At 42.3% G+C, this 14,171-nt stretch overlaps 1 protein-coding gene across 3 annotated transcripts in view; it reads right to left on the reverse strand.

Annotated features, from left to right (window-relative positions):
- VAPA (VAMP associated protein A) overlaps positions 1-10,445 on the reverse strand; it is a 34,551-nt gene extending 24,106 nt beyond the window's left edge. Inside the window, exon 1 of one of the 3 annotated variants that reach the window (XM_089517026.1) lies at positions 9,857-10,445. In XM_089517026.1, coding sequence (XP_089373152.1) covers positions 9,857-9,935 — 79 coding nt within the window. In that variant the 5' untranslated portion in view covers positions 9,936-10,445. The remainder of the gene's footprint in view (positions 1-9,856) is intronic. The other 2 variants (XM_089517027.1, XM_089517028.1) reach the window with 2 other exon arrangements.
- Positions 10,446-14,171: the final 3,726 nt, after the last annotated feature.

Raw genomic sequence — 14,171 nt, forward strand, 5'->3', positions numbered from 1 at the left:
CCCGCCCCCGATGGACAAGCTCTCCATTCTTACCTGCATGCTACACTGCCAAACCATGAGTGCTGTCATCCGAGGACAATAAATATAATATGTGTAACACCTTTGGTTGGACATTTGCTCTATTAGTAGAAACATCAAGAACATTTCCGACTTATGGTGACTCTAAGAGTTTGCTTGGGAGTATTTGTTCAGAGTGGGTTTGCCTTTGCCTTCCTGAGGCTGAGAGCATGTGACTAGCTCATGGTCACCCAATAGATTTCTATGTCTGATCAGGGATTTGAACCCTGCCCTTCAGAGTCAAAGTCGAATGCTCAAACCACTACACCATGCTGGCTCTCAAATCCCACGTCAGAGGAACTTAAATTAGTTACAACTACTAAGTCCTATTCAATTCAAACAGTTTGTTCCAGATAAATGTTAGATTTAGTTCTCTGATTAATTCCAGCTTTTTGGCTCATCCTTTGCTCACACAAAGTTCCTTCAGATGGAGCAAACTCTGCTAGAGGTTGCAGTATTTGTGGCTGTATTTCTCAACACACCAGACAACTTGTTTGTTCTCTTGGATTATTGTTGGCAATTCCTAGTATCAGCTGCAATTTTGTTATCCGCCCAGATATTCAAGATATTTTGCAACAAAGGAAGTCCAAAGGTGCTCTGCCATATCTTTCCTCTGGAGATTCTCTTATTGTAATATTGCCTCTACTCCCCTGGCAATAAAAACGCTCCATTCCACCCCATCCTCTGCCGACATACATTTCAACAGAGGCTCCATTCCTACCCCCATCACTGCAGAATCTCTTTCACCCTTGCTTTTCTTCTGGAAACCTGCCCACCCTCCACATCAGCGTCTCAATTTCCCCTGCTTGCGATTGAAAAAAAGAAGAACTGAAATGAACACACAAGGGACAACGGACTGCAGAGACAAAAACAACCTGCAATACCTGGCAAATGATGATGAGGTACCTTACAAGAGCTCTCACACCTCTGCCAAAGAGAAAAGTGAAATGGGTGTAATGCAGGTATATGCAGATGTATGAAACTTATTTACCATATATACTTGACTATAAGTCAACCTTATAGTCTTACCCACCTGACTTTATGTACAAAACACCTCCAGACCATTGTACAAATCTACTGGATTTCCACATAATGATGAGTTAGTTTTAAGATTAACTGTATTATTTTTATTGATGTATTTTATATGTATTTTATTATTGATATATGGGTTTTAATGGACTGTAATCCCACCTCAATCCACCTGGGAGAGGCGGGAAAATATAAATAAAATTATCATTATCATTATTATTATTATTATTTAACCTCATGTATAAGTCAAGGACAAGTTTTGGCGATTTTGGTATGACCCATGGATAAATCAAAGGTAAAACTTAGGGGCAAGTAACAAAGGATGTAAAGGATGAAGCAAAGGAAAACAATGCCAAAGCAGCTGGAAGCCACTCTGGTGCCACAAACCAGTCCTTTGGATTAAATCTGACTGCTGGCAGCACCTGTTTGGGACCACAGTGGTGGGATGTGGCCACTGCAGTCCCAGCCCTATCACAGCTGGAGAGGCCTCCAGTAGCTCTTTACCAACCATGTGCTTTGGCCCTGTTAGCAGTTGTAATAGCCCTTAACTTTACTATAACTTTGCCTGATTTTAATCCAGATAACCTGGCAAACTTACACAACTGACTTATTCAAATCTTTTAGTCCCGATTCCTCTTGGTGCTCCTTTGAAGACAAGTTCCAAAGAGCTGCCACCGCCACTATGGCATTCAAAAGGTCAGCGGTGGCCCCATGGCAGAGAGAGTAAGGGTGTTTGCACAGTGCACCCGCGTTATATCAAGAGCGCATGGGGCGGCGCGTCCCATTCAAATGAATTGGGTGCGCACCCATGGCATGCATGTGCCATCGTGCACATAAGCTCCATTCACTTGAATGGGGCTTGAGCATAGGCAGAATTCACCTTATGCAGGGGGTCCGGAACAGATCCCCCACGTAAGGCAAGGTTCCACTGTATTTCTTTTAGGTGCTTCTGGAATGGATTAAGCTCTTGGCTTTGCTGCTCTACTCAGAGGAGATGGTTCCATCTTTGATAAAAGCTCTAGTACAGTAGTCGACCCAAGTATTTTGGTCAATATGACTAAAATATCTGGATATATACATGAGTATATACAGTATAACTTTGTTTATTAAGTACAGTTTTGATTATTTAGAGTAGGCCATGTACAATTTTGGACCATGATTAAGAAAGAGAAGGTACTGCATCTGCACAAGCTAAAAAGGTACTTCCAATTCTATTATTGAAATTCCAATCACTATCCACTTATTTTGAGTCTCTTCTCACTTTTAAACATCTGCATCTGGAATTTTAACTTCTCTAATCCTCTGTTCTAACAAGTAGACAGAATATTACTCGTTTCCCAACTGTCATACATGGATCTTGTATTTTCGGCACTTTCCTTATATTATGAACTATACAATCAAGGCTTTAAACTTTAAAAAGAACCACTAGAGAAGTCTGTCATTTCATCTCATGTTATCTTAAACGTGAGATTAAAAATTCAGTTATCCACTAATAATAAACTAAAAGTGACAGATTCTTGAGAGCCCTTCTGCAAAATCACTGGGTTTGGCCTTTGTTCAGCCTTATGTTTCATTCTTTGCATATCTAACATTTGCAACAACAGGTAAGGAGACAGGTACAAAACCAGGTGTATTTGCAAAAACAATCAAAACTTGGCTAAACATATTCCTTTATTGAGGAAGTCCTATGGAACATACTATGCATTTTTCTCCTGCAATACTGTTTGCTTCTAAATATACAGAATTCCTTTGATGAGGGGCTGAAAGTTGTTGGGCTCCTGTCAGGTTCCTGTTGTTAAATGTCACTGCTTGGCTTAGTTTATGCACGCGAACAGCCTGAGAAATGAAGACTGCAATCCTATACCACTTGCTCCACCTTGAGAGCTCAACAGGACTTATTTCCAAGTAAGCACACAAAGGACTGCACTACAGATATTCTTCAACCTTGGAACGGAAATCTAGGTCCGAAACACAGTGCAGAAATAATCCAGTTTGAGACCACTTTAACTGCCCTGGCTCAGTGCTAGGGAATCCTGGGAATTGTAGTTTATTGTGGCACCAGAGCTCTCTGACAGAGAAGGGTAAATGTTTCACAAAACTAGTTCCCAGAATTGCCTAGCATTAAGCCAGGGAAGTTAAAGTGGTCTCAAACTGGATTATTTCTGCAATGCGCTTTAGACGCTAGTTCCTTTCTGTCCTACACCCCATATTACCTGGATAATATATTTTATACTTTTTGCTGTATTAGAATAGGTTAGGGGCTTTTCATCATTCTCATCTGCAGTATGACCCTAAAAGCAGTTAAAGTACACAGTATGTTTCAACATTTTGGCACACAGGAAGCCAGTTTAGTGTCTCCTTCATTAATTACAATTTAATGGATTTTAAAAGTACTGCCAAACGTCTAACTTATATTTTAGGGCTGCTACTTATGTACACGCACGCAGATCTATTTTCATCCTCTATATCATACAAATAGAAGCCTGTTTGACCCTAACGGGTATCATAAAATGAAATTAAAATATATTATAAAATTATGATGTGCAAAAACGTTTTTATATTTTAAGCCATGTAATTCTCACTTATTTTTCTCCACAGTCTTAATGCTTTTAGTGAAGAAAATACATCCTTAAATAATGTTTGCAGATAAGACAGATTCATATTTAAAATGCCCCAACCCTGCCTACATGAAAGACATGCCAGTGACCAATTTTGGCAGCAAATCTTAAAGGAAGAGGGATGGGTTTAAAGCTGGGCTATTTTTACTCTTAAGTGCAACCATCTCTATTTGCAACTATGTATACCATTAGCAATACCACTAGCAATGCGACTGTAAGTATTCTTCCAATTAAAAATGTATTAAAGTAACAATCCTATAAACATTTAACTGAAAATATGCCTCATTGAATATCATGGTGCATGCTCCTGAATCAAAATGCACAAGATTGTACACTAAACAAGTTTTTAACAAGTACCTAGAAAACATAAACTCACTACTCCACAAATTACAAAGTAATATCCAGTAGTAAACAAATTAATACAGGAACTATACACAAGTACCTTTGTGGTTTATGGCAAACTAGATGTAAGGATTCATTATTAATGTGTGTACAGACAGTCTTAAAGGTTTCTTGGGCTGCAGCAAGTCTTTGGCAGTTTGAGTGGTTTCTTGATTAAGCGGGGGTTCAACTGTTTACTGTTATTTATTTATTTATACTATGTCTTTAATTATATTTTAACTTACCTGTTTTAAAGCTTTAATTCAGATCCTGTTTTTAATCTGTATTTTATAACAGTCCCCTTTATAGCCATTTCAGTGGAATGGCAGGACATAAATTTAATAAATAAAGCAGTGTACTGTACTAAAATATCAAAGTTATGTAATTATGTTCTTTCTGTGGTGACATGTCATCAATAATGCAGAAAGATACAAGCACAGCATTCAAATATAGTATTGAATCAGCAAATATTCTCTAGTATGTTGTTGTGTGCCTTCAAGCCACTTCCAATCTATGGTGGCCCTAAGGTGAACGTATCATGGGGTTTTCTTGACATGATTTGTTTAGAGGAGGTTTGCCATTGCTTCTCCTGAGGCTGAGAGCATGTGACTTGTCCAAGGTCACCTACGGTTGTATGGCTGAACTAGGAATCAAACCCTGGTCTCCAGAGTCACAAACCACTACACCATGCCAGCCAGGGAGTAATGTCCAGTTGAGTCCTGCCAACTTAAATCCTTGAAGGACCAGCACATAGTTACCCTTATTTTTATTAGGTTGGGCTTTTCTGTCACCTGCTTTCCATGATTATCAGATGGAAGTCTTTTAAACATTCTGCACAAGAAATCTTAAATCAGATATACTTATATATTCATATGTGCTTCATATTTATGTTGCAATATTGTATACAGTATGCCATAACCATATAGTTGAGTGCAGCACAACTATATATCTTCACTGGATATCAGAGTGTTATTCAAAGGATTTTCTTTTACAAAAGAAACTTAAACTATTTTATGACAACCTAGGAAAAAAACAACTCCCCAAAATGGGCATAGCGTGACATCATGATAAGCCATGGTTTGTGTCTGCTGTTTACACCAAGAATTCCATGGCAGGCAGGCAGGCAAAGAAACCATGGCTTGTCTTTCCCATTTCTGATTTGTCTCTCTTCAGTCCTTCTGTAAGCTCATTTTACAGTGGACAGTTGAGGGGGGGAGACCAGAAACAAGTCATGGTTGTAGGTTTGAGCTGCATTAAAGCAGTTTCAACTGTTTCAACTGCCATGGCTTAATGCTAAGGAATTCTGGGATTTGTAGTTTTGTGAGCTATTTAGCTTTCTCTGTCAGAGAGCCCTTGAACTGCAACAAACTACAAATCCTAGGATTCTCCAGGATGGAGCCATGGCACTTAAAGCAGTGTTGAACTGCATTAATTCTGCAGTGTAGCAGCAGCTTTAGATACTGCAAAAAGGAATGGGTTAAATAAGTCAAGTTTGTAAACAACAGGTTCAGATCATGGCCTGGGATTAGTTAACAAGTTGTGGCTTGTTAACTGGCACTTTACTACCAACTGCAATTTTTGAGAACATAAAGCAATAATTCTGATTCATACTTGTACATCAGCACCATACAAAGCCAATGAAGGTGACTCATCTGTTTGTACTCCTTGTGAATTGCAACATCATCTTTTATTGTGAATAATGATACAACAGTTTCTAATTTGTTTTAGTATATTCAGGCAGGATTTACCAAGGTGTTTATAGTCTAAGCGTACAGTATATAACTAGCAGCTTCAATTTAGACAAAAGATGAAATCTAGAAGTACAAATGAGAAGATGACAGAAGTGGACTCCAATTAAAGGTTCTCAATACAGTATTTCTTCCCATCTAATGAGCCACCACTAATTCCTACATAATGCTACATAAAACTACATGTGCCCTTGTGTACATCTTGATACTAAATGCTTCAATCCATAAAGCCAGTTAAACTGAAATTCTGGATTCAACCTTAATCCAGCCTTTATCATAAACATTTTAATGCCCATGCAATTGTTCACAATATAAAAATATATGTACTTGCCCTTTATATTTGTTTAAGGATTCAGAAAGTTTATGGATCAGGAAATCTATCCTATGGAGAAAATATTTTTCATTCTAACATTATATTAATGTTACTATAATATCAATGACCTGATTTTAAATACTTGCCCTGAAACTCTCTGCATGCAATACCAACACAGGGCCACTACTGTGACGTTTCACTGGGACAGCATTCTATATATTTAGTTCTGAGTATTTACTTGCTAAGACCAGTTTAAAAATTATGGTAGAAATTCAACTTAACTTGGTTTTGAATGACACTATGGTCAGACCCTTCTGTCATTCACAACAAGCTTAAATCCTATAATTTGGTTTTAAGATTGTACTTATGCAAATACTCACAAACCAGTGGGGCTCAAGAGTAAACACCTGAGCAGGTTTACAGATCTATACACTAAGCTTGCCTTATTTGCATTGTACAGCACCTTACTGAGTTTGCCAGGCTAAGAAAGCTTATTTAGGGATAAATTCTACTACAATCTCCACTTTACAGGTGTATTCATTTAGGAGTGAAATCAGACTAATGCTGCAATTCTAAATATACAACTTGAACAGGTTTAAAATCTGTCTGCATAAACACACTTAAATTAGTGCTGCACATCAAGGTTAAGGTAACTTCATAATCTACCCAGCCAAACACTGTGCTTTTTCAACTGTCAGGCAGAGATCCATCCCAGCTCTGTCACCAATTTCCTGCAGCTGAAAGAAATAACAATTGATCTTTATGCATGCAAAGCTCTCCTCTTAAGCTATATTCAGGAAATCATACTGAAGGCACTACCTAGTATTATGATGTACATTCTTTAAAAATGCTAGCTGTATGAATAAAAGTTATAAATAAATGAGAGTAAACAAGTGGGCCAATTCCATGTTATCTGAAGGTTTTAAAACCTCGTTTAATAAATAATGCTCATCCCAGTACCTTGTCAATCCCTTCTGTTGATAAACTGAGATTCAGACATTCCCAGAAGTGCTACTGATTTTAACTAAATGACTACCAAGTGATGCAAGAACTACAACTAAGGATTTACTGCAAGTCTACAAACACTCACCTCGAAGCAAATCTCATAGAGCTCAATGGCCCTATTTCCAAGCAAAGTCAGATAGGCTAAGGGCAAATAAGAATAAATGCAAACAAAATTCACTGGAAGGGAAGTGGTTTCACGAAGCTACTTAATAGATTTGTGAAAACTGACAAAAATGATTGATTCTTTGCTCTTGGCCAGTTTTAAGAGAAAATCATTTGAAGCAAGTTAATCACCTCACAAGATTGCTAAGGGATCATTTTACTATTTTACTAGCTAAGGCTCCTGGCCGTTCAACCTAATTTCACAATGAAATCATTCTGAAAGATTTTTCTCTAAGCTTCAGTCTATCCTACTCAAGAGAGACAACAGTACTGTATTTCTAAGTCTTAGGGTTTGAAGCCACTCCCTACACCTAATTTGAGCCATTTCGTGAACACCCATCACTCCTGCTAAAAATGGCAATTTCTAGATGGTGATGTATTCTAAAACCATCCACCGCTGTATTTTGACAGCTGCCCTTCAAGAGCCTTGGCCATTTTCAAAATGCCCCTTTAATTTCATAATCTTCAGTACTGACACCAGTTATACCTCCTGTTGTCAAAAAGACTTATTTCAAATGATGAATACGCTGAGCACAGAAACTTCTGTACCTTGCATGGATTATGATTCACCACCAAGAAGAGGTCCCAACAAAAAGGCCACTTGGGACTGTCTTTTCATTCAGGCCAAACGTAAGAAAGCCAGCATGGCATAGTGGATTGAATGCTGCACCAAGACTCTGGAGACCTGGGTTCGATTCCCGCTTGGCCATGAAACCCAATGGGCGACCTTGGGCAAGACATAGTCTCTCAGCCTCAGGGGAAGGCAATGGCAAACTTTCTCTTAACAAATCTGGCCAAGAAAACCTCATGATACGGTCACCTTAGGGTCACCATAAGTCAGAAATGACTTGAAAGCATGTAACAGCAACAACAAAATGCCTGTTCTGTGTCGTGAAAAGTCTTGCATGTTTTCACTGACTACCATAAGTCAGAAATTAAGGCACACAAAATTTGGGGGAAAGAAAACAAACGTTGGAGGAGAATTGCTATGGAAGACGCCCTTAACACATGAAAGGGCGTTGGTGCAAAGACACCACCACTGTTGCTAGTGGCATGGAGGGAGCCCCCAAACGCAAGGGAGGAAGGAAGGATGGAAGGAAGGAAGGTGCGTGTGTGTGTGTGTAAGAGATGGAGGGAAATGGAGGGTGGAAGTGGAAAGGGGTTTTCTTGGCAACATTTGTTCAGAGGAGGTTTGCTATTGCTTTCCTCTGAGGCTGTGTAGATGGGAATATGGGAAGGCACTGCCTGAAAATACAGGAAGTGTATACAGTTCTGACCCTCCTCCTCCTCCTCCTCCTGCCAAATATCTTATACAAGCCACCGCCATCCGCATTTTGGGCCTCTCCTCCTCCTACCCAACAAGGCGGGGATGGCAAGGGGAAGAGGGGGCCCTGGAGGCCTCTGTCTCACTCCTCTGTGAGTGGTGAAGAAGGGGGCCATTTCTCCAAAAGGGGGAGAGGCCTTAGCAAGAGATACTGGAGGATCAAAAGGGGGGAGGCTGGTGTCTGTCTGGAGGGAGCAGGGCAAGGGGCAGTTTGTGAGGCTGGCTCTGTCAGGGAGACCAGATGAAAGGGTACTACTTGGGCCTAACAATGTGCTCCTCACAGACTGCCCAATACTCCCTGCCAAAAGACACTCTGCACAGGGTGACCGTGTGTGTGTGTGTGTGTGTGTTCCAAAAAGGAAACCTTTTTACAGTGTAGATATAGATACACAATACTATCCTACCAAAAGACATTGTTCACAGGGTGACCAGATGTATACGCATGTGTGTGTAAATATATGTGTGTGTGTGTGTATGTATGTGTGTGTATATATATATATATATATATACACACACACACACACACACACAAATAGCATAAACTTACTATATGTGCAAGATACAACACTGTCCCACCAAAGGACACTGTGTAGAGAGTGACCCGAGGACCTTGACCCCGAAGGAGGACGGGGCATCACAAAATGTAGGACACTCTGGAAAAAAAGACATGGAGGATGTGACCGAACTGAATGCTGAAAACTGTAACACACACAGAGAGAGAGGCCTATTCCATACAGTAAGCCTGGACTCTGCCTTTTCCATAAGGGGCGCCGGGATTTTTATCCAAGGAGCCCCATTGTCTGTAATGGGACTGGAGGAGCGGGGGGGGGGGAGAGGCTGGGAAACCAAAGGGCCCACTCTGGGTAACTATAGTGTCTGAAGCCCCTGCTCCCAAGTCGGGCTCAAAATGGAGGAGGAGGAGGCGCTGGTGGCGGAAGGGCGAAAAGTGGGTGGAGGACGGGCGTCCGGGAAAAGGAGGCGAGGCGAGGCCCCCTCCTCCGCAGCAACAGCAGCAGCCCTCGCCCGCCGCACTCTGGCCGCCGCCGCCGCCGCCGCCGCCGGGGAGGAGGAGGAGGAGGAGGAGGAGCGGGAGCGCAAAATGGCGGCGCCTCCTCCTCCTCCTCCTCCTGGGGCCGAGGCAGCCAGAGCAGGGCCCTGAAGGCGGCATCCAGAGAGCTGCACATTCACGCTGCTCCGCACAAAATGGAGGGCTGCGTACCTTTGAATTTGAGGTCTGTGGGCGGATCGAGGACCAGGATCTGCTCGTGCTTCGACAGAGCCCCGCCGGCGGCCGCCATCGCTGCTCGCACGTTCCCCCTTCAGCCCAGCAGGAAGAGAGAGAGAGAGGAGGAGGAGGAGGAGGAGCACAGGCGGCGGCGGCGGCGGCGACGCTGCTGTTGCTCTGCTAAAGCTTTCTCCCCCGCGCGCGCTCCCGCTCTCTGAGGCAAAAGCCCTCAGCCGGCGGCGCTGCCTTCCTCGCTTCCCAGCAACGCTCCTGGCGCGCGCAGCAGGCAGCAGCGGCCAAGTTTCTCGATACTAGAGTCTCTTTAACTACGGTCGCGCGCCAGCTCGTCTGCGCACGCGCAGAGATGGGGTGGGAGCCACGAAACGCGGCCGAGAATCTCTCTCTCCCTCCTTTTCAGCCTGTCATTTCCAGCTCCTCCTCACGGCGCACTCAAGGCCGAGTGGGCGGGGCGAAGTGGGGAGGTTGGCTGCGCGCGCATGCAGGGGCAGTAGCAGCGCGCGCGCGCGCGTCCATGTTTTCTCTTCTTCCCTTTCAGCCTGTCATCATCTCCAACTCCTCAGAGCACTCAAGGGGGCGGGGCGAAGTGGGGGGTTGGCTGCGCGCGCACTCAGGAGCAGCAGCAGCGCGCGTTCTCTCTCTCTCTCCGCCCGCCTTTCAACCTGTCATCTCGAACTCCTCAGCGCACTCAAGGCCGAGAGGGAGTGGGGGTGGGGCGAAGGACTGAAGAGTAATAAATAGCCTTTTTTTTAGCCACGGTGGCGCGCGCGCGCCAGTGCGCACGCGCGCCTCGGCTCTTTGGGGCTGGCAATCTCGCGCGCGCCTTCAAGCCGTTAGCCCAGCGGTTGACAGATCACTCAACGCTAGTCGTCGTCTCCTCAGCACGCGCAGGCCGAGGGGGCGGGGCGAGAGAGAGAGAGAGGGGCTGTATAGTGCCAGGAGCGCCCTGATGGTGGCGCATAGCGGGATGCGAGGCAAACGACTCACATTGAATCCCTGTCAGTCAAGGGGGAGTTCTGATAGGCTGCGGAGGGGGAGGCGAGGCAAAAGCCTATCCGACGCAGCCATAGGGAAGGGCGAGAGGAGGACTGGCTCCCAGAATGCAGTGCGGGAGTTCTGCGGCCGTGGAGACGCCGTTGCATGCTGGGAATTGTAGTCTCCAGCAGTGTCATCCCTAGTTTTAGTGTCAGATCGTGTAGTAACTCCTGGAGTAACTCGCCTATCGCTGCCCTCCTCCTTCTCCTCCCATTTCACACCATCCAGAATCCTTAGTCCTGCTTTTTCGGACTAATGTGGCTCATAAATCATAATTCCCACAGAGCACTGACTGTCAAGACATAAACAATTACATAAACATAAACAGTTGTGGCATAAACAACTGCCAAAATTAAAGATTATACCTTAAGGACTGTGGAAACGTCAAGAACGTTTTTAAAGTGTTTTTTAAAAAATTAAAATTTTAAAAATCGAAATATTTTGACATTTTAATTTTTAAAAACTGCTGGTGCCTCCTTCCTCCCCACTGAGCCTCCCCCTCTCCCTCCGTCCCTTAAAGCATTTTGAGGGGAAGCGGGGGAATGCCACAGTTAGGCATTGGAGGAGGAGGGGGGTCACACCTGGGGCGGTCCACACTCCCCACAAGCCCCTACATAAGGATTAACTGGCCACAGCATACTATTAGGATGTTAACAAAATGAACTTCAACACGGAGAAATGTAAGGTATTGCACTTAGGGCAGAAAAATGAAATGCATAGCTATAGGATGGGGGACACCTGGCTGAATGAAAGTACATGTGAAAGGGATCTGGGAGTCCAAGTAGACCACAAGTTGAACATGAGTCAACAGTGTGACGCAGCAGCTAAAATGGCCAATGCAATTTTAGGCTGCATCAATAAAAGTATAGTGTCTAGATGAAGGGAAGTCATAGTGCCACTGTATTCTGCTCTGGTAAGGCCTTACCTGGAATACTGTGTCCAGTTCTGGGCACCACAATTCAAAAAGGATGTGCAGAAATTGAAGCATGTCCAAAGGAGGGCAACTAAAATGGTGAAGGGTCTGGAAACCTTGCCCTATGAGGAATGTCTTAGGGATCTGGGGATGTTTAGCCTGGAGAAGAGAAGGTTAAGAGGTGATATGATATCCCTATTTAAATATTTGAAAGGATGTCATATTGAGGAGGGAGCAAGCTTGTTTTCTGCTGCTCCAGAGACTAGGACCCGAAGCAATGGATGCAAACTGCAGGAAAAGAGATTCCACCTCAACATTAGGAGGAACTTCCTGACAGTAAGGGCTGTTCGACAGTGGAACGCACTCCTTCCTCAGAGTGTAGCAGAGTCTCCTTCCTTAGAGGTCTTCAAACAAAGGCTGGATGGACATCTGTTGGGGATGCTTTGATTTGGATTTCCTGCATGGCAGAATGGGGTTGGACTGGATGGCCCTTGGAGTCTCTTCCAACTCTATGTTTCTATGACAATTATTTGTGTTAATTTTTTTGTGAAATGATTTTGTAATTATTAATCTGTAATCTAGCAACAGGAGATTACTGTATATACTCATACAGTATATAAATCTAGAAATGCTAATTAAAAATTTCTCAAATAAAACCTGGTTTGACTTACACAGGCGTCAATGTGTATATGTAAGTACATAAGTACATGTATATAGTGTGTATACTCATGTATAAGTCTAGTCATTTTAGTCAAAAAATTGACCTAAAAAACCTGAGTCAACTTATCCACGGCTCAATGCCAGTACTGTACATTGCATGACTATTATTTGTTTTTGACGTTTTTAATTTGTTGCCCGCTTTACTTTATTGAACCCTTTCCTGTATTGTTATGTATTATTTATATGTATTATGCTATTACTTCTTAGATTGTACGCCTTGGGCAGGTTTACTTTAGCTATTTTATTTTTTGTATGTATGGTGCTGTGTAAATCTACAGCGCTATAGAAATAAAGCATAATAATAATAATTTTTAAAGGACATCCCCTGAGGAAAGGCAAGAGTGTAATCTGTCCTGGAAGCACTGATCCCTCCTTACTCTCGTCCATCCAGCCTTTAGTATAAGTGCAAACAGATATGCCTGCTGGAGTTTTGTAACTTCTTTGACATTGTTTTCCTTTGCTTTGTCATTTACATCCTTTGTTACATGCCCCTAAGTTTTACCCTTGACTTATCTGTGGGTCATATCAAAATCCACAATTCCTAAAACCTGTCCTAGACTTATATAAAAGTTAACTTATAGTCAAGTATATACAGTATATGATTATTTTTATTACCATGTTTAATTTAATGTCACTTAATTTTTAAAATCTTGTAGTTGCATGGTGTTGTAATGGTCTGAACATTGGACTAAGACTCTGGAGATAAGGGTTCAGTTTTCAGTCACACACTCTCAGCCCCAGAAAACCTTGTGATAGGCTTGCCTTAGGATCACCATAAATTGGAAATGACTTGAAGGCACACAATAGCAACCCATAGTTGCATGCAGCTGTTACTACGGTATATACCATGAAACACAATTCTTGCATTTTTATCCGAGGTGATTTATAAAATATTTATTCTATTTCAGCCAGCTTGTATAGTTTTATAGATGGAATCTTTCTCTTCTATTCAATTATTCATAGGGCCACAGTGTGGATAATACTAATGAGAACTTGCTAGATTGCAGCTTGAAACTGATACAGTGCGTGATGTCTTGACCTCTTCCTTCCTTCAGATTTTATGTCCATTTTGTAATATTTGTTATCTCCCCTTAAACAATCTTTAGGAATAGAACAGCTTTTCCGACTGTTGAGCATTCCATGTATGCCATCACTGAGAAATTACAGAGCTCTTTAAAAGTTATACTACTGGACAAAAATTCAGTTTGTCTGAATACTTTTTTAAAGTATTAAATATCAGTTTGCACAGACACACAAACACTAAACTATAAAAAGGTTAAAACTAAAAAGGAAAAAATGTTTTTGTTTAAAGAAGTAATATGCAGATTATTTATACTGCCTTCTTTGTCACTGTAGCCACAATAACACAATGACTAGCCGTTTAATGAACGATTGCCTGCTGCTTTTGCACCAAACCCGAGATATACACCCATTCTACTTCACCAAAATATTTTGCAATTACTTTGGCTAGTTTGGGGACTTATGTTCATATATCAGCCTGTTTTTAAGTCAGATGCAAGCTACTTCTGTTATCAAGAGGTTTTTAAGGCAGAGGCCAGGCAGCTGCCTGGCTGGGATGTTGTAGTTGCATCCCCTATATTGCAAATCCTATATAGAACATGG

This window comes from Sceloporus occidentalis, unplaced genomic scaffold, assembly GCF_023333645.1.
Source record: "Sceloporus occidentalis isolate IW3139 unplaced genomic scaffold, rSceOcc1.0.p SCAF_3, whole genome shotgun sequence".
NCBI lineage: Eukaryota > Metazoa > Chordata > Lepidosauria > Squamata > Phrynosomatidae > Sceloporus > Sceloporus occidentalis.